The sequence below is a fragment of the Tursiops truncatus genome, chromosome 1 (genome assembly GCF_011762595.2).
Source record: "Tursiops truncatus isolate mTurTru1 chromosome 1, mTurTru1.mat.Y, whole genome shotgun sequence".
NCBI lineage: Eukaryota > Metazoa > Chordata > Mammalia > Artiodactyla > Delphinidae > Tursiops > Tursiops truncatus.
In genome coordinates this window covers 164,078,657-164,099,800 of record NC_047034.1, presented here as the reverse complement: position 1 = coordinate 164,099,800, position 21,144 = coordinate 164,078,657, and the positions used below count along the sequence as shown (strand labels likewise).

General features: G+C 49.2%; 1 protein-coding gene across 1 annotated transcript in view; it reads left to right on the top strand.

Moving 5' to 3' along the window:
- The window catches only part of MACO1 (macoilin 1), a 56,292-nt gene extending 55,401 nt beyond the window's left edge, over positions 1–891 (top strand). Inside the window, exon 11 of the mRNA XM_019938450.3 lies at positions 428–891. Coding sequence (XP_019794009.1) covers positions 428–630 — 203 coding nt within the window. The 3' untranslated portion in view covers positions 631–891. The remainder of the gene's footprint in view (positions 1–427) is intronic.
- Positions 892–21,144: the final 20,253 nt, after the last annotated feature.

Here is a 21,144-nt window from a genome sequence, read left to right as displayed (position 1 = left end):
CGCAAAAGGTAGAGCCCTAGTTCAAAAGAAGCACCCTCTTCGGCTGCCCTGGTGACTGCCGAGCTCAAAACGTGGCTCCTGGAGGTTGAGCCCTTTGCTTCGTCACACCTGCCTAAACGCGGTTCCTCTTGACACCATGACCCGTAGGCCACATGTGGCCTGCCACCTTTTCTTGTACCACCCGTGGGCTAAGAATGGTTTTTGCAGTTTTCTACGGTTTAAAATAAAAAAAAACAAAAAACGACAAGGACAGTATGTGGCTCACAGTGTTTAAATATTTACTGTTTGGCACATTACAGGAAAAATGTGTCTCCCCTTACAAACCATCAAAGCTGGAGTCGAATCCATTTGGGATCAGTGGGCCCAAGAGGGCACTCTGGTGGGTGAACGCTCCCTTCTCACTAATGGTCGGTCTTTGATCTTCCAGGACAAATTCTTCAGAAAGACCAGGAAATCAAGGACCTAAAACAGAAGATAGCCGAAGTCATGGCCGTCATGCCCAGCATAACATACAGTGCTGCCACCAGCCCCTTGAGCCCCGTTTCCCCACACTACTCTTCCAAATTTGTGGAGACCAGCCCCTCTGGACTCGATCCCAATGCCTCTGTTTACCAGCCCCTGAAGAAATGAAGGCCAGCAGTGTGTTTTTTCCAGGCTTTGGTTATCAGAAAGCATCACAAAGGAGCGTCTCTGGCAGTCAAGATTAAAAAAAGTTTATATTGTATTTTGTGGGACTGTATATGTTGTCGTTTTTAAAAAGGGGGGGGAAGATAACATCCAAGTCTGATTAGAACTGCCCACCAGTTTTTCTTGTAAGTTTTTAGAAGACCTCACAGAACTTTGCAGTTTATTTTTCTCGGCCATTACATTAAAACCATTCTTGGATTTCAAGTAGCCAATTTTGCCTTTTATGTATTCTTACAGTTTCCTCTTGAAGAAAAAAAAAAAAGCAGAGTTTTTCCTTCTCAACCCTTTATTTTTGTTTTGTTTTATTCTTAAATCAGCAAGCAAAACCTGCACATTGGATTCACAGGGGATGACCATGAAAACTTAGTCTTTAGTGTGAAAGGTTTAAATAACCTAACACAGCTTTGATGCTATAGCTGCATTAAAGAAAATGATTCCTAAAATTACAGAAAACAAAAATTGATTACCCCTCCAAGGACCAAACAAATTCAAGGAGTGTCATTTCAGCCGAGGGGAGAGACTCAGGTGAGGAGAGCAGCTGTGAGAACGTAACAGGGGTTGTGTCTGAAATGTGTATCTTCCCATCGGTGTGTTTAGTCCTAGAAAATTGCTAGCAGCAGTCTTGTTCACAGTGCCTTGGGAAAAGACATTTCAAGAGGAAACTTGATTTTAAACAATTTCCCCCTTTACCATCATCTCCCTTCTCTCTGTGTCAAGCTCACTACGGATCCTGCTATAGAACTGGTGGGTAGCTGGGCTGTTTGGTACCACTTCAGCCACACCTTCTGTTTCCTTTCATTGAAAGCACCACAGTGTTCTGGACTTGTCTCGAGGCAAGCATCCTGGGAAGGGGAGCTGGGCGGTGTTTGTGTTCGAGAGACTGCAATGCCGGCTAATAAAAGCTGCAGTTCTAGGTTTTGTTTTGTTTTATTTTTTTTAATTTCCTTTAACTGTGCTTTCCACTTTTCGTCATCTTGTGTTTGACGATTTAAAAGAAACTTGACAATTCCTCAGCTCTTGTGCCAAGGAAGGTTTGTTGTTTTGTTTTTTTTTAAAAAGTTTAAAACTCAAAACTCTGCACAAAGATTTCAGTCTCAAGTGTATATTATACATTGGTAGAAAAGTGTTTGCACTGGCAACCTTTGGAAGTGTTTAAGAATCAGGGAGGGGGTGGAGGGAGGGGCTGGGAGAGGGAGGGGCAAAGCAAAACTGTATTTGGAACCTAGGAAAATTAAGAAACCAGATAGAATGGTTTGACTTCCTTGCCATGGATTCTGGAAGGACATAGTTCTAAAATTTCCTGTTAATTGGCATGTATGTCTCATTTAAAGCAAATTAAGTAGGACAAGCAAGTCAGCAAGATAGAAGTGTTAAAAAGAATCTTCCTTTTTAATCACTGATCTTATTTTGGGATTAAAACCTTCTAGCTTTAGCCAGGTATGCATGTTGCTGCCACTTTGCATTTTTGAATCATCTTGTGTAATTGTCACCATGGAAGTGTTACTCAGAATTGTCACAGATTTTTTTCATCTTTGTGCAAAAACATGGAAAATTGTCACTGACTTTGTGTTGAGGTTTCCCCCATTTTGCTGCCTTTTGGGACACTATTTTGGTTAAATACTTGGTCTTGGCTGCATTCCTTTTTTTTTTTTTTTCCTGTGGGGTTCAAAAGAATAAACATTTTCTTACAGATAAAACTAGTTTTCTGCCTTTTTAACTTTTCAGGAGGGCACAACAAGGTAGATTGTTCTGAATGGGCCTTAGATTTTTCACTCCTGTTCTGTCCTCATTTCCGAACCCTGACAGTGGCAGTGTCCCGGGCAACGGGTGCCGCGGGGCGCAGGTTACAGGATTTGGGATGAATCCATCCAGGCTCTCAAGTAGTTTTCGTTCTAGTCTTACTTCGGATGTATCCATTCTCATTCTCTCTCCCTCCCTCTTCCTCCCTGTCCCTCCTCTTCCCTCCTTCCTCCCTCCCTCTTTCCTTCCCTTTTTCTCCCTCCCTCCCTTTTCCTTTCTCTCTGTCATCTGAGTAGAACCAAGGCTGCCTTGTTTTCTGGTACAATCCTCCTTTCCTAAAAAAGCAGTAGTTGAGAGTCCGCCTGCCGATGCAGGGGACACGGGTTCGTGCCCCGGTCCAGGAAGATCCCACATGCCGCAGAGCGGCTGGGCCCAAGAGCCATGGCCGCTGAGCCTGGGCGTCTCCGCAACAGTGAGAGGCCTGCATACCGCAAAAAAAAAAACAAAACTTTAGGGGTGGGGTTGGAAGGTAGTTGGTGAGAAATTTTTGAGAGCAAATTTCCATTTTCCAGAATCTTGTCAGGCCAGTTTGTGACCAATACCCTATTGGGTTTCCTATCTGCTGCAGATCCTGAACTGATCTCCAAGGTAACCGCTTCTGTAGTCCTCCCTTGTTTCTAGAGGCTTTGTCTGTTTTCTTCCTCTGAGAAGCCAGCTGCCCCTCTCAGCCTCTGTTTTCCTCTCTTGGCCATTGTTACAATTGATCTTGGCTCCAGTTTCGGAAAATTCTGCTCTTGGCACCTCAGCCCGGTCCCTATTGCAGGACAGCCTTCCTGAGTCGCAGCCATTTAGGCTCTTGCAGACATACCACACTTAATACCGCGAGCAGAGTTCCCCAGGGGAAACGCCTTGGCCCTCCCTGAAGGAATGTGTCTGCCCAAAGCGTTCTCATTGTCATGTTCTTTTCCACCAAGGAGATCTCCAGTTGTTGTCTTTGTTACTCTAGGCCCATCATGAAATGGTTACGTCTTAGTACAGTATCATTTATGACAGGCCATAAAGCAGTGTTTGCCATTCTGGATGGTTAAATAGTTACAGAAAGCGTGGGCTGAGTGTTTTGACTGGCCGAATAACCTCTGTTGATGTCTCCCAACTTGACATAAGGAAATAGCTGTTGTGTGCCCATTCCCTCTGTGATAATCTTTCCAAGACATCCTATAAAATGAGAATGAGTAATTCCTCATGGCTCCCAGCCTAAAGAAAGGGAATAGTCCTTTCTCCTGCCATCCCAGGTCCCCAGGCTCACCTGGCTGCATCAGTCAGGCTATGGCAAGCCACCTGGAAGGGCTGAACGTCTCTAACAGCTGCTATCAGATTGCTTCCTGTGAAATTCACATCACGCCAGAGGGAGACAGACAGGTAAACTGGAAACCCGCCCCAAAGCCAATTCAGTGAAGGCCAACTAGTAAACTGTTTTCAGGTGGACCACAGCAACTAGACCTGTTTAGGTTAAAGGCCCTTTGAGCCCCGTAAATGCCTGGTTTTCTGTGACTCTCAGTGATGTAAGCCGCTGTGCTGGCTTCTTCACAAGCCTGCAGCATCTCCTCTCTTTATAAGGCCCTAGTCTGTTCTAGGCCAGGCAAAGCCCTCTAGACAGAGATGGGAGTTTGCTCCCAGCTTTGCCACCAGCACAACGTCCCTGGGGTAGGTGCTGTTTCCTCCCCTTTAAGAAGGAGTATTGTTCCTGGCTGCCCAGCCTGCCGGAAGGAGTTGCTGTGGAAATCAGGGAGAGGAGTGCTCTGTGAACTAGCTAGGGCCTCTGCTGAGGTTAGGAGCTGGAGCTCCAGCAGGGAGCGGCCGTGAGGCCTGTCTGGCTGGGAGTCTGCATTCCGGGCCAGCTCTGTCCCCGCAGCCTGACTCCCAAGTGGGGTCCTCAGCAGTGTGGTGCGCACTGTGGGCCTGCAGCATCAGCACTGGGAGCTCTTCCCCAGGCCCCCATCTAAAGCTGCACTTTAACAATGTCTCCGGTTGATTCAGTTGCATATGACTTGTTTAGAAGCCCTGCCTGAGCTGACTTTTCTAACCTGAAGACTCTCAACACTGTCACTCTCCTAGTTCAGCTTTGAAAATTCAGAACAAGAGCTTAATTTTTGAGAGGCAAGCTGGAGATGAAGAACTCAACGTGTTACACATTTTGCTTATTTTGTTTATTATCTTTCCCCTCCCCGCCATTAGAATGCAAACTCTTCGAGGGCAGAGATTTTCGTCTGTTTACCGCTTAACCCCAGAACCTAGAACAATGACTGCCACACAGTAGGTGCTCAGTGAATACTTACTGAATGAATAAAGTTAATTAATAGATTGGACATGTAACCTGAAATACAGTGTCTTAACTGAATCAGAGCATCTCATTAATACTACCGTTAGAATGACAGTATAAACAGAACTGTTTCTAGGGGAGGAGAAAATTTGAAGTGGCGTATTTACCAAGACAGCTTCCATCTGCCTGTCTCTGGTTTCTGCTGAAACCTTGTTTTTCTTGTCAGATTTTTCTACAAACTCCTGCTTGACTTTGCCAGGTGCAGAGATTTCCTAAACAGCTGGATGCCCTGAAAACCATCACTCCTCTGTCAGGGAAGCCTCGCTGCAGGGAACCTGCTGGGGGCCTAGGCGTTTTCTATCCAGTTGGAGCCTCAGACCCAATTTCCCCGAGTGCCAGCACCGCTGCATCTTGAGTCAATGTGGGGCTTTTTCATTCTGACAGTAATCGAATTATAAAGCATTTCCTCCAGGAAGGTATCTGGTTAAAGACTGATCCATCTGCCCAAGGGGAGCACACTTCTTTTCTCGGCCCCCTCCTTCCTGGGGCTTACTTTGCTCCTGCTTTATTCCTACCTCAGTGTTTGTTTTTCATTCCTCTGCCTCTACCTGAAGTTCAAGTCTTGCATCCCCTCAGGATGGGCTTGCTAGGGTTCTGGAATCACCCTGCCCTTATACCTCTGATCTCTGTCCTAAGAATCCAAGGCTTAGTTTCACACAATGTGGTGTGGCCTTTTAAGCCCCGTCCAAGAAGCCTGGATGGGTTTACTCTGGGCAGTGGTCCATTCTGCCCCTGTTCCCCAACTCTGCAGCCTCCAGATACCTCAGGGCTGACAGGGAGATGGGGCCGAGTGTGGGCAGGGACCTTGAGGGGGTGTTTGTCCAGCACCAGTGCCTTCACCATTTCCTTCCCTTTTGTCCTCAGAGCTTGTGCTGTTTTGACGTATTATCTGGTACCAGGCCTGTACTTATCTAGAACAATGGTTCTCAAACTTTAGGGCTTATCGGAAGTGCCTAAATGGCTTGTTAAAACACAAATTGCTGGGTCCCACACTCAGAGTTTCTGATTCAAAAGAACTGAGGTAGGGCCTGAAAAGTTGTTTCTGACAAGTGTCCAGGTGAGGCTGGGTCCTGGGACCCCACTTTGAGAACCACTGACTTGATGGCCCTGTGAAGCCATCCCCTCCAGCTGCCACCAGAGGGCACATGCAATCTTAGCCAGAGGTCTTTTTTTCACCTCCAGCGCTGTCTCCACTGGACAGCAGAGGTTCTTCCCTAAAGATTTCTTTCTTTCTGATTGTAATTTTGTTATTATGTATTAGGAAGAAGAAATATTGATCTAAAAAATAAGGTGGGTTCTCAAAGTCTGTCTCTGACAAGCATCAAAGGTCTAAGGGACCAGCCTTTTAAGGGTGTTGAATGTCCAGGCTTTCAAGAATTGGAACTCTGTTTCTGCAGGAAAAGACTCCGGGGGGCCCCTCTCCCCAAGCGCATTGAAGTGGGAACTTTCTTTCAGAACGTCCTGGAATCATTCCGTATTCAGAACCCAAGGGGCAGTTAAGATTATAGGTGACTTTCATTTTCTTCTCTACATTTCACTGTATATTCCAAATTTTCCACCAGAAACCTAATATTATGTTTATAATAAAAAATAATGGTTTTTAAAACACACTTTAAATGTAATTAAAAGCCAAAACAACAACTCAACATTTGAAAACTGGGGATTTCACATCCAGATTTTTGTTTGTTTGTTTTCTGCTGAAAAATCTGCATATCTTGGCATCCCGGGGCTGGCATCCCTCTCCACGCGCTGCAGAATCTGGAGGAGAAGTAGGCCTCAGCTCTCAACCCTGGTCGCTCGTTAGAACCACCTGGGGAGCTCTTAAAAATGCCCATTCCCCAGGGCCCACCCCCAAAGAGCCTGATTTAACCAGGCTGGGAGGAACCTGGGCTTTGTTTTGTTTTGTTTAAACTCTTCAGGGGTTTCTAATGTACAGTCAGGGTTGAGAAGTGCAACTAGAGGATAAGGAGAGGAAGCCTCAGTCCTGGCCGGGGTCTGGAGCCTCAGACAGGTGTTATGGGCATTTGCAGGCCTGGGGCCGGGCCAGGACCGAAGGTGTTTTTAGCTGGCCAAACTGAGCTGTCCGGGAAGCTGGTCTGTCTGCCCACCTTCCCTGCAGAGACCCTGGTCGGCTCTCTTCTGCTGTCCGGCCCCTGGGCTTCCCTTCTGGCCCTTGTCCTGGACTCCCCTTGCCAACCACGTTTATCACAAGTGATTTTACCCGTTTAAATTGTTAGCCCTCCAGTTTCCAAAAAGAAATTCTGTTAGCATCACCTTAAATTTGTTGTTACTATGTGTTCTCTTCTTACCTGAGGTTTTTATATTGCAAGCCATAGACATGGACAATAAATCCAAAAGGGAATTGAATGGAAAGGTACAGGGCAAGCCCGTACAGTGTTGTCTGGAAGCTGAGAAGCCAGCTGGGAAAGACAGGAGTCAGCCAGTGTGGGCTCTCGCAGGCAGGAAGTGCTCAGTGGGGCCCGGGCCCTGCTCCTGGGGTAAATGAGTCCGTGACCCAGCCTCTCTCGAGTAAGAGTCTGTGGTAGATGTGTATGATGGTTCCCAGCCGTCCACTCCAGCCCCACTGAGAGGATTATGCATCCACCCTCCTGGGTGCCAGCTGGTTTCTGGAATGTGAGTGGACAGCACCTGTGCCAGAGCTGCGCAGAAGCTTTAAGTGAGCCTGAGTGGCTCAGGCCAGCCTCTGGCTCTCTCTGCCAGGAGAACAGTATTTCCCAGAGAGGGGCCGTACCTGGCTGGGAGCTGAGCCGAGTCAAACCAACCCTCAGGCCCGTGAACACAAAGAGATGTTATTGGTGTAAGCCGCTGAGAGTTGGGGGCTGTTTGTTACCACAGCAAAAGCTGACTGATGGAGAGAAATTGTGCAAGCTTGAGTCTTCTGCCCTCCCCTGGGCTGAACCTTGGGGTGGAGAGCAGGAGCCTGGGCCCCCTCAGCTTCACGGTGGGGGCCAGAGCATGTGTCCCCTGCCCCAAGCTACACACAAAAATAGAGAGGTTGTTACAAAAAAGAAGCCAAGGTGCTGCTGGGCTGGGGGACCAAGAAGCCCGCAGTCACCACACCTATAGTTCTAGTAGACGAAGCCCCAGGCAGCGGGTCCTAGCCTTCCCGCCACCAGGCCCCTTTCATTATCTTCCTCTCCCATGAGCTCCACGTATAAGGATTTTACCAAAAAACAAAAGTAACTATGTGTATTATTGATTACTACCAATACTGTATTAGTCTAGGAGGTAACTGCTCATAGGACTTCTGATCCACCGCAGGGGCCAGTGGAGCTGAAAAGCAAGAGAATTCTACCTTTCAAGTCACCTGTGCAGCCTTTTTGAACTATCACAAATAGCTTTGGGAGAGCATGTTACAACTTCCCAGGCCTCTATATAGCTGGGCCCCCGGGGGTGGGAACTGACAGCTTACTGTGCTCCCTGTTCACTCCATCCCGGCCGCCACACTGGAAGCCAAAAATGTCCTGAGAACCGAAGGAATGAGCCCAGCAGGGGCAGTGCAGGCAGCGTGGCAGGCGGTTCAGCAGATACCAGGGCCTTTGTGGGGGAAGCCCTGTGCATAAGGCTGTCTGCCCACTGATGAGCCCTGACTCTGAATAAACTGAATTCCTTGTGAGAGCAGCAGAGGGTGATGTGACACCCACCTGCTAGGATGCTTTCGGTTGGACAGAGCTTGGACCAAGTCACCTGAACTCTCTGTGCCTCACTTTCCTCATCTGTCAAATGGGGATGATGAAAATGGTCCCCAGGTCACACTTGCTGTGAGAATTCAATGAATAGGTACCTGCCGGGCACTGGGCTGGTTCGCACTTCACCTCACCCATCACGTCACTAGTCCTCCTGGCTGTTTTAGGAAGAACATAAGAGAAGTAGGCTGGGGAGTTTGTTGCAAGGATGATATGAGCGAAGGCATGGAAGTCTCTAAGCTTAAATGGATGAGTCTCTAAGCTTAAATGGTTGCAAGCACACTCGTGTGTGTGTGTGTGTGTGTGTGTGTGTCCACGCCTGAGCATTCACCCTCCCTGCCCCAAGGTGATCCCACCTCCCCAGGTTTCAGAGTTTAAACTTTTGTTTCTTTGCTGCTGACTCCAACATCATTCATAATCTTCAGTTTAGGTCTCTCTCCTCAGCTCCAGACTTGTATTTCCAGATGCCTCTTGACAACTCCTCTAACTCAATCTGTTTAAACCGAGTTCCTAATTTCCTCCCAAACCTGTCTTCCTCCATCCTTCCAGTTGCTCAGGCTACCCCTGGATCCTCCCCGACTGCTCTCTTTCTCTCACACTGCACATCTAATCTGTCAGCAAATCCGGTCAGCTCTCCCCCTGGAAAAACAAAATATTTCCAGAATTTGACCTGTTCTCACCTCCTCCACTGCTACCATCCTGGTCTGACCCACTATCCTCTCTCGCCCAGACTTCTGCAGGAACCTCCTCACTGGCCTTCCTGCTTCAACCCTTGCCCCCCTCCCCATGGTCCAGTTTCAACAAAGCAACCAGAGAGGTGCTGTTAGATCACAAATCAGATGATGTCAGAGACTCCCGGTGGTTCTATATACTCCTCGCAGCAAAGAAAGGAGTCCTTACACTGTCCCACCAGCCTGTACACCTACCTCTCTGATCTCCTCTCCTCCTAATCTCCCTCAAGCAGTGCCTCCTTGCTAATCCCACCAGGCACACTCCTGCCTCAGGACCTTTGCACTTGCTGCCCTCTCTCCCCCCATTTTTGGATAAACATTTTATTTTAGAACAGTTTTAGGTATACAGAAAAATTGATAAGATAGTACAGAAGTTCCTATATTCCCCACCCAGCTTCCCCTGTTATTAACATCGTACATTAACATGGTAACTTTGTTACAATTAATGAACCAATATTGATACATTATTATTAACTAAAATCCACACTTAATTCAGATTTCCTCAGTTTTTACGTAGTGTCCTTTTTCTTTTTTTTAAAATTTATTTATTTATTTTATTTTTGGCTGCGTTGGGTCTTCGTTACTGCACGCAGGCTTTCTCTAGTTGTGGCGAGTGGGGACTACTCTTCGTTGCGGTGCGCGGGCTTCTCATTGCGGTGGCTTCTCTTGTTGCGGAGCACGGGCTCTAGGCATGCGGGCTCAGTAGTTATGATGTGCGGGCTCAGTAGTTGTGGCACACGGGCTTAGTTGCTCCGCAGCATGTGGGATCTTCCTGGACCAGGGCTCGAGCCCATGTCCCCTGCATTGGCAGGTGGATTCCTAACCACTGCGCCACCAGGGAAGCCCTAGTGTCCTTTTTCTGTTCCAGGACCCCATCTAGGACACCACATTACATTTAGTCATCATGTCTCTTTAGGCTTCTCTTGGCTGTGACAGCTCCATTCTTTCTTTTCCAAATGTCTGACTCATTTCCTTACCTTCTTCCTGTCTTTACTCAAGTGTCACCTTCTCAATGAGCCCTTCTCTGACCAGCTAACCAAATAGTCTCTATCCCTCTTCTCTGCTTTATTCTTCTCGGTATTTATTACTATCTATCACATTTAAATTTTTTACTTATTTTGTGGTTTGTCTGTTTTCCCTGACAGAAAAAGTCAGTTCCATGAAGACAGGGACTTTTGTCTGTTTTGCTCACCTCTGTATCCCTGGCACCCAGTATCATGCCTGGCACATAGCAGAAGCTCCATAAATGTTTGCCGGATGAAAGAATGAGCACTAGAATCTGTCAGCCTCCAGATCCCCTTTCAATCCATATTCTGCACTCCCTCCCAATAAACAAGAGGAAATCTCTCTGAGTGCTTCCCTCCTGGGGGCCTAGGTCCACCTACCCTCATTCACTTCCACAACAACCCCAGGGGGTTGGTAGAGTTACCCTTGTCCTCACGGGTGAGGAAACTGAGGCTCAGAGAGGTGGGGTCACACAGGCAGGGAGTGAAGCCTCTGGCCTCCTTCATTACCAGCCTCCCTCAGATGCATGCCTCCTGCAGCCTGGGAGTCCTCTGGCAGTTAGAGGGAGGGGCTTTTTCCTCCCATGATGGTTTATCACAGGATATTGAATATAGTTCCCTGTGCTATGCAGTAGGACCTTGTTATTTATCCATCCTATACATCATAGTTTGCCTCAGCTAATCCCCAAACCCCCAATCCATCCCTCCCCCGACCCCCTCCCCCTTGGCAACCACAAGTCTGTTCTCTGTCACTGTGACTCTGTTTCTGATTCATAGATAAGTTCATTTGTGTCATATTTTAGATTCCACATATAAGTGATATCATATGGTATTTGTCGTTCTCTTTCTGACTTACTTCACTTAGTATGATAATCTCTAGGTCCATCCTTGTTGCCGCAAATGACATTGTTTCATTCTTCTTTATGGCTGAGTAGTATGCCATTGTATATATGTACCACATCATCTTTATCCATTCATCTGTCAATGGACGTTTAGGTTGTTTCCGTGTCTTGGTTATTGTGAATAGTGCTGTTATGAACATAGGGGTGCATGTATCTTTTTATAGTTTTTTTCCAGATATATGCCCAGGAGTGGGATTGCTGGGTCATATGGCAACTCTATTTTTAGTGTTTTGAGAAACCTCCATACTGTTCTCCATAGGGGTTGCACCAATTTGCATTCCCACCAACAGTGTAGGAAGCTTGAGGGAAAGGCTTTGTGCGTGGTGTTTGCAGAGAGAGAGAGAGAAAGAGAGAGAATGATTCAGCCTAGTCAGAACATCATGCACCGTCAAGGAGGGGTCTAGTGGGCAATTGCTTTCCTGGGCCCTGCCTGGGTCAGGCCCTCACCACAGCTCTGTGCAGGCGAGCAGACTGAGGCCCTGTCCGAGTTCCCACAGCCCACCAGAGCAGGAGGGGGCAGGGAGGCTGGCCTCCTTGATTTGGAGGGGCCAGCTCCCTGAGTGAGGTGAGAATTTATGGTTCTCAGCTTCAGGCGACAGGAGCGAGTAGGTGGAGTCAGTCCACCAATGGCATCCTTCAGACCACTCTGATTGGTTCAGGGATGGAAACTCAACCACATGAGGGCCAATAAGATGCGAGGAGTCATTACCCACCTTCCACAAGAGCACTTCCTTTCTCTTCCACCCAAATTGCCACGTGGCGTGAGGATGTGGCCTTCAAGGTGGCCTGTTGGCGGGTTGTCCACGAGGTGCTGGGTGAACAGCCTCACTCACAGCCTGACCAGGGTGAAGAGGGGAGACAAGGCAATGCTCGCCCACCGACCACAGGGCCTAGCACACACCAGGGATCCCGTAGACATGGGGCATCAAGCTGCAGTAAACTTTTCCTGAATAAATGATCGATGGATGAAGAATGATGCCTTCCCTCAGCTCCCTATCCCAAATGAGCTGCTGAACTGGACTTATGTCTCCTTCAGTTGTTCCCCCATCCCAAATATCTCTAGTCTCAGCTTCCTAATCTGTTTACTGAGTGTAATAATAGTATCTACCTCCTAGAATTATTGTGGGAACTAAATGAATTTAATATATGTCTGGCACATAGTAGGTACATAACAAATGTCAATTATTATTGTTATCATCATCATCATTTCCCTCTGGGAGCCTCAGTTTTCTCATCTGTGAAATGGGAATTCATCTGTTCGTTCAACAAACTGTTGTGGTTAAGATCTGGGGCAGCTATACAGATGAATACATCAGGGTCGTGTCTGGAGGAATTAACCTTCGGGTGTGGCAGGCAGTCAGAGTTAAAACCCAGTGGGAGGAAAGCCAGGGCATATGGAAAATCTACTGTATAGATGTGGGGTGACCTGGGGTGGTGAGACGCTAGCTCCAAAATTGGACTCGTAGAGGTGAGGGGTGGAATTGATTCCATGTCCCCTGCTCTTGCCAGTATGTTGAGTTGGCATGAAAACGTTTGGGATGGGCTCCAGTTGTTGACCCGAGCCAGACAGAAAGGGGAAGTTAGACTACCAGAGAGCCCAAGGTTTAGGGCAGGTCTAGATAGATACAATTAAGGGTCAGGGAAGAATGAACCAACTTGTATCTCAGGAATGTTTCTCCTAAAATATTATCTTAATTTTAAAAATTATGTGGAATGATGTATAAATTTAATTCTTTAGATTTTTGTCTTTTTTGAAAAAAATGAGTGAAATTTTTATTTTAATGGAGGTCAATATCTGATAGGAGCAGCCAAATTACACCGCCACCTGGTGGCAGCATACTAAAATCACAGGTTTGTTTTATTTTGTTTGAGATAAACAAAACACTGCAAGCTCGATTTTTGGATATGACCAGAGATATCAACGCCATTCCCCCCATTCCTCTTCTCCCCACCCCTTTACTAAAACCCAGCTTCTATAGTTGATGCTCCCAATTTCCCAGCTTTTTGCCTGAGCCACACCTCCTCAACAGACAAGCCAACCAGCTCCTCCTTCTCCCTGTCTCTTGGCCTTCACCAGGCCTGGAGAGCCTCAAGCCCATTTTCTCTCCAGCTCTACATTTGTGCTAACACATCCCCAAGCCCTTAGCCCAGCCTGAAAAGGGAATGTGAGAATCTGGAGAGAACCTAGTCCAAGCATAATGGTTGAGTGCAGATGGTACACTTGGACTGTTGTGGGCTCAAATCCCTGCTGACCACTTACTGGTTGTGGGTCTCTGGACCTCTCTAAGGCTTCTCTGAGCCTCAGATTCCCCATCTGAAAAATGGGATGGAGTCTGGATTCAACAAGAGGCTTCTTGTTCTTTCTACTATATGTCTTTCTACTTCTCTTTCTACAAGAGCTGGAGTGGGTGGAGACCAAGCAATGATGGGGAGGAATGGGACGGAAGAGGAGCACTTCCGCCTCTTGGGGCACCTATCCAGAAATGGCTAAGGCCTAGCTCTTAGCTCTTTCACAGTCTCCCTTCCAGGCTCTCCCCATCTAGAAGACTAGAAGACTAGTCTACCCAGTCTTCTCTAACAGATTTCTTCAGAGCCTGGCCCTAATACCTCACACCCTCTTATAGTCAATCCACTTAGCACTCAAGGGGCAATGAATGAGCAAAGGTCCATCAGCCCCTCCTTGGGGCCCAGAGAGGGCAACGCTTAACCCTCTAAAATGGCTCACAAAAGGTAGTATTGCAGGCGCTTAAGAAGGGGAGAAGTTTTGGAGCTGGGCTTCGCCAACCGTGGCCACTACCAGAGCCCTGTCCCGAAGCACAGGAAACCAGCCTTCTGGCTTGATGCTGAGGCTGCCTGGATCTTGTTGTGTGGCCTTGGATAAGGCTTAGCTCTGTTGAGCCTCATATTCCCCATCTGTGCAACAGAGCACCCCAATCTACTTCAGCCCCAGCAACATGGCTGCTGGGACTGCTGAAGAGGTGGGCAGGGTCGGGCCACCCTCTCCCTTCCCCTGCCTCCTTGGGGAACCCCAGGACCCTGCTCAGAGGAGGAAGCGCCACTTCCCCTGGGGAGGTAGGTCCCAGGGGACTCTGTGATCCTCTCCCACCCTTGCCGTGGGCAGCCAGCGCTAAGTGCTGTATTAATTGTTACCAACTCTCCCTTGGGAAGCAAATTCAAAATGAGGTCACCATGGTAACCCAGACGGTTGCAATGTGACCAAATTTTTAAAGTGCTCAACGTGTTCCAGGCACCTTACCTCAGTGGAAAAGAAAATACTGGGGCCTCAGTCCCACACTTCAGTGGCCTGGGGAGCCCTGGAGCTCTCCTGCACCCAGAAAGGGTGAGGAGGGGGCAGGGCAGAGCTGGGAAGGACATCCCGGTCCCGAACGAGGCCTGACGGGAGAGCCAGAGGCCCTGGGCTTAGTCTCAGCCCTGGCACCATCTTGTCTGCAGCTCCAGGCTGGCCTTGTCTTCTCTGGGCCTCCGGTAACGCTTCACCCAGCAGTATCTCTTCAAAGATCAAATAAATGAGCCAGTGGGCTGTTAACCTCACAGGTCGGGTGGAGGGTGGCGGAGAAGGCCAGGGAGTCTTTTGCTAATCAGGCCTCCAAGGCAGAGAGACCACCTGGATTCAAATGCTACCTCTGCTGCCACCAGCTGCATGACCTTGGGCCCGGGATCTCACCCCTCTGAGCTTTGGCTTCCTTACCTATAAGAGAGGGGCTAACAGTCGTCCCTTCCCTTTGGGGCGGTTGTAAAGTTTAAATAAGATAACCCATGGAAAGTGCTTAGCACAGCGCCTGCACACAGTAGGTGCTAACGTCATCCTTGCTGCTGTGCCCGATGTGCCAGGCCCTGAGTTCAGCAAGTTACACATGATCTAGCAGTGAATCCTCACCACGTTCCTCCCATGAGATGCTTGCTGTTATTAAGCCCATTTTACAGATGTGGAAACTAAGGTTAGCAAGGTGAGACAACTCACTGAGGTGCAGAAACACCCATGGAGTGGGGCTTGGATTCTGACCCAGGTCTGTTCTTGAGTCTGAACTCAAACCCCTAACCACTCCCTACACAGCCTGAGGATGAAATGAGACGTGTGTTGAGTACCCAACAGTTGGTGCTTATTAAGTAGCGTGTGGCATACAGTTGGTGCTCATTAAATAGTGGGCAGTCACAGGCGCATCCAGGTTTCGCGTCATAGCCACTGTATTGCTCCAACCGCTGTCTTCTGGAGCTTGGGTACCGGATCTGGTGGGTTCAGAACTTCCACGGCTCAGGCAGTGATGGGGGAATGAGCAGGCCCCTCTTTAGGCCACTGCATCACAATGGCCCTGCCTGTCCCTGGGGCCCTGGCTGCCCTCACACTGTGGGGACACAGACGGCCAGAAGCTGCCTCTGACCTCATCCCACCCTAGCTACTCTCTGGCCTTCACGGCCCCCACCTAACCCCTTCCTGCTGGGTCAGCCCCCCGCCCCACCCTCCCCTCCCGGCCACCCCCAGGCAAAGCTGGCTTTCCCGGGACAGAATGGGGTCAGGCCTGCTGAGTGGTAGATGAATTTAATAACCAGCCATTCCTACCACCAGCCCATTTGCCCTCCACGGTCCCAGGCCCACAGAGGGGCCAGAGTCAGCCTATCCGTCAGGGGAGAGAAGCCAGAGGGGTGGAAAACACCCTCCCAGCCAGCTCAGGGCACTCCAGGAGCCCAGAGCAGCTCAAAGCTGAAAACTTGGGATACGGATACCCTGGTTTTAGCCCTTCTCCCCGATGCTGGTATGGCCTTGAGCAAATCATTGCTATTCTCGAAGCCTCAGCTTCTCCATCCACAAAATGGAGTGGATAATCCCCACTGCCTGCCTCCTGGGGTTGCTGTAGGGCCTGAGCCAGTAGCAGACGTGTTCTCCCTTTGTAACTCACCGTGCCCACATACGACGTGATTCTTGTTATTGATAATCTTGGCTGCTATCTGGGTTGGGTCCCCCCAGAAGCAGACCCTGAGACAAGGATGAGAGAGGTGCCCTTGGAACTTCTTGGGCAGTATTGCCCTGGTGGGGAAGTGGGGAAGTGAGGCAGGGAAGGAAGAATCCAATTCAGGGATTCTGCAGGCTACAGAGAACAGGCTACAGAGGATCGGCCCGTCTAGAGACTTCTGCGAGATAGGGTAGCACAGGCCTCAGATTCATCCTACTCAAGAGGTGAGAAGCTGGGCTATTATCCACCAGCTCTCATCACCTTCGGTTGAGGACTGCTCCCTAAGACACTTTGCTGCTTCCCAGCACTCCCAGATGCCCTGTGAGGGGGCCAAGCATGCCCTCTGGGCAGAGAAGGCCTTCAGATAGGTTGCAGGTACTTAGATGGGAGGCCATCATGTGTACAGGAATGGTGATGCTGAGGGGATGCAGACAGGGTCCCACATGCATAATCTCATTTATTGTTATCCTCACATCAGCCTTATGAGGGAGGTACTATTATTAGCCCCATTTTGCAGATGAGGAATGTGAGGCTCAGAGAGGTAACATTCACTTGCCCAAGGCCACACAGCTCAGAAGGGGTGAGGCGAGGATTAGAATTGGCTGCAGGGTCTTTGGTCTTTCCACTGCCTCCCAAGTTGGCAGGACTCACTCGCATGTGGGTTGCAGCCAGTAGCGTGCTGATAAATGTTTAGCCACGGGAGAAAAAAAGCCCTGGCTTATAGTGTTTACTGGTTGCCATGGTATAAATACTCCCACCATGGCCAATTTCAAGCTACCAAAGCTATGTCTGTCACTGAACACAGAGCTGGGAAAAGATGCTAACAATTGGCTCTCATGAGCTGGTATGAGCTGGCTCCAGCACACCACTTTTGGAACATTTTTGGTCTCACCTCCTACCAGTGTAGCTCTCAGTACTGAGCAGACTGAATTTCTCTCTAGGGTGAAAACACATCACACCTGTTCTAGCTCCCACCCCTTTGCCCTTACTATTCCTTCCCTCTGGGATGCCCTTTTCTTCTTCTCCGCGTTTCCAAATCTTATTTACCTTTTAAGAGCCTGCTCTGGTCCCACTTCCTCTAGGTTGTATTGGTCAGGATAAGTACCACTAGCTGCTATAACAAACAGCCCCATAATCTCAGTAATTTAACACAATCTAAATTGATTCCCCTTCGTCCTGTAGTCCAGGGGAGGTTCTTTTCACCCTGGAGCAGATTCCTTCCATTCTTTTTCCTTCCATTTTTAAATGCTACCATCATCAACACTTCACATCCAAATTCACCACAAAATGAGGAGAGATGAGAAAGGATCCCACAAGAGTTATATGGCCAGCCCTGGAACTGACGCTCATCACTTCTACATATTTTGTTGATCAGAACTGCCCCTCCTGACTGCAAGGGGGTCAAGAAATATGGCTTAACTGGAAATGTGATTTTCTTACAAGGAGAAAATGAAACCATGAAAATGAAACAAAGCCAGCTTCCGCTTCTACATCCCCAACTTCCACAGTCCAACCAACTTCTTTCTCTTCTAGATTTTTCCAGAACATACTGTCCAGAAACTGTTTTCTTTGGTCTTTGACTCAGACTGCCAGGCATGGTTAATGGGTCGGTCTTCTCTGCCTCCATAGACTCACAGAGGCTGAGCTATGGAAACTCCCAGAAGCAGGGTTCCCAATTCTTGTTTCAGGTGTAAATCACCTGTGGATTCAGGGTTCCTGATAATGCAGGTCTGGGAAAGAGCCCAGCAATCAGTATTTTTAACCAGATTGTTAGGTAGTTCAGATGTGCAGCAAACGCTGGAACCAGTGATCTAGTCCAAAGGTCCCATTTCATGGATGTGGACACTGAGGCCCAGAGAGGGGGAGGAGTTTGCCCTAAGCCATGGAGTAAGTTAAAGCTGGATCTGAAACTCAAACCCAGGGCTCCTGACTTTTAACCCTGGGCTCTGTTTATACGCCATGGTGTGTTTCCACAAGGAGACCTGACCGTAAACTCTAACACAGGCGCTGGTCGATGCTGAGTCGGTCATGAGTTATCAAGATGACTTTTGAGTTGAATGTGAGCTCTAGAGGTAAGCAGACCTGGGTTCCAATTCTACCTCTTCCACCTGCTTGTTTTGGGATCTTGGCCAAGTCTCTCTACCCCTCTGAGCCTTGGTTTCCTCAGCTGGAAAAGGGGGATGATAAAAGCACCTATTCCATAGTTTAGGAGGAGAAAATGTATGAAAAGTGCTCAGCACAGCATCTGGTAAATTCTCAGTAAATTCTTACTGTTGGCTCTGGTTCTCTGCCGAGGTGAGCTGTTGTTCTCAAGGAGCGTGAGGAGCATCTGGAAACAACCTCTAGGATGAGGCTAATCCAGAAGAGAGCCTCTCCTCCTCTGGGTAAAGTTGCAGTCACTGCGCAGATCTTTCATGAAAATCAGCTCTCAAAATGTACATGCAGAGCCCTTGGAAACTCAAGCAGCACAGCTTGGTCTTGGTTTTTAAACAATTGGGCGCATAGCTAATTGCTTCAAAAATATACCCAAGCTGCATGTGTGCCTGTGCAAGCCTGGGCCTTGCTTCCGAGCACAGAGGCTGTATGGGTCCCAGCCCACAGGAGGGCCATGTCAGTCAGGGCAGGGCAGGCTCTGCTGCAGTAACAAATACCCCCACAGCTTAGAACTACAAAGCGTGCTTTCAGGCACTCTGTGTGTTCATCATGGCTCAGCTGAGACTCTGCTCCTGTAGGCGCTCAGGCACGGGGGCTGAAGGAGCAGCCACCAGCCCAACCGTGGCTCTTCCCTGGGGCCAAGAGAAAGAGGGCTCTTCGGGGCTTTCCTCAGGCAATAAAGTGTTCCGCCCTGGAACAGAGTCACATTACTGCTTGAGTCCAGACGCAGGCACCACCTCACTGAGGCAAGTCCCTGAGCCTATCCCCTTCCCAGTCTGCATAAAGGGGATGAGAACAGTACCCACCTCATTGGTGTGAGGGGCTACCTGACATGACCCTGTGGAATTCTTAGAACAGGATGGTGAAAGAACTTGATAAATGATGGGTTTTAATAGCCAAATAGTGGAAACAACCCACATGTTCAACAACAGATGAATGGATAAACAAACGTGGTCTATCCACACAATGGAAGGCTATTCAGCCATAAACAGGAGTGAAGTACTGATGCATGTTACAACACGGACGAACCTTGAAAACACTTAGGCTAAGTGAAAAAGACAGTCGTAAAAGCCTTCTAGTATGCGATTCTATTTATGTGAAGTATCCAGGACAGGCAAATTCATAGAGACAGAAAGTAGACTAGTGGCTGCCAGGGGCTGGGGGGAGGAAGGAATTAGGAGCTAATGGATACAAGGTTTCATTTTGGGCTGAAGGAAGTGCTCTGGAATCAGATAGTGGGGATGGCTGTACGACATTGTCACTGTACTACAACCCACTTGAAAATGGTGACGTTTACGTCATGTGAATTATATCTCAAGAATATAAAAAATTAAAATAAATAACTAATGATAATAATTAATAAGGGAAGGATAAGAAATACTTCCCTTCCCCTACAGAGTTGTTTGTGCCCCCCCACCCCCCGCCCCCAGACTGTGAGCCTGGTCTTTAAGCTGTCATTTCTGTGGACTGGCCTGTCTCCACTGGCCCAAGAGCCCTTCAAAGCCGTGGTGGAGCCTGGCTATTTTTGCTCTTCTTTTTGGTCCCTGATCCCGGCAGGCAGGGTCAGGTGTGTAAACTGTGCACTCTCGCTCACAAAGCTGTGCCCACGCCCTGTGTGTGTGCGCTTCTGTGTGTGTGTGCGCACTGCTCTGTGTGTGTGTGTGTGTGTGTGTGTGCGTGCGCGCGGGCACGCAGCTCGGTCCTGGAGCCTGCAGGGAGCTGGTCGTACACTGGCACCCATGGCAGGCGCTGCCTCCCCTCTCTGGTCTCCCCGGGCGCTTCTCCTGCTGCCCCCAGAATCCTGGGGGATGCCTGCCTGGGAGGGAAGAGCCATCAGCGGTCCAGCCCCTTCCATTCAGTCGTAGGGAAGCCGGGCCCAGGGAGGGAGGGCTCGTTCAGTGTCACACCGTGAGGTAGCAGCAGAGCTGGACGAGGCCCCCAGGTGCCCCACAGCCCGCCAGTGCCCCTCCTGCGGTGGTGGCGTGTCAGAGGGTAGGCAGCGGGGCTGGGCGAGTGCTGAGAGATTCCTGGGCCTTCTCAGAGCTCCTCCACCAGACAGGTGACCAGCGGTGCATGAGGATATGGAGGGGACAGAGGGCTGCTGGGGTCAGGCAAGGCTGAAGTCAGGCGGGGAAGGTCCCAGCCGCTCCGTACTTCCTGTTTTTATCATTGCTCTAGTCGTGGGACACAGTTGTCACCACAAAACCACAGCAGGAAACCCTCTGGCTTCCCTTCGCACGTGCCTCTCCCTCCCAACAGTCTCTCTCTGGGATTATGTCCCTCTCTGTCCCCCTCCAGGCCCACAGAAGTGGGCCCCCATGGCAGGGATGAGGCTGGACCCTGAGACGAACCAGCCCCTGGGAGCCATCGCTGCAGTCACGCCCACAGGCTCACTGAGGTTGGACCCATCCCCTCTTCCAAGGGCTCTATATTCATGCATTTATTGAGCACCTTTTGTGTGCCAGCTTCTCTACCACATGCTGAGGTTATCAACACCAGCCTGTCCAAGACTCACTTGAGACAGGCTTAGCCAGGCTGAGGCTGGGGGTACAGCTCGGGGCCCAGCCCATACCCAGAGCCCCAGCTCCACCCCGCCCAACTATGAGAGGTCACTCTTGCTGTCTTAAGTTCAGGACTCCAGGGGACAGTCTTTCACAAGGAGGGGACACATTCATGAGATGGGCTAAGTGGGCGCACAGGATACGGACTCACCGAGGGAGAAAGTGATTCCATTTCTGATGAGAAAGGAGAGTCTCGGATGAGTGCTCTCCGTGTTTAACACCTTTCTGACCTCCGCTGACCTCCCTTCGAACACAGAGACTGGCCCTCAAATCCAGAACCCTGGGGCACCAGGGTCCGGCTAGAATTT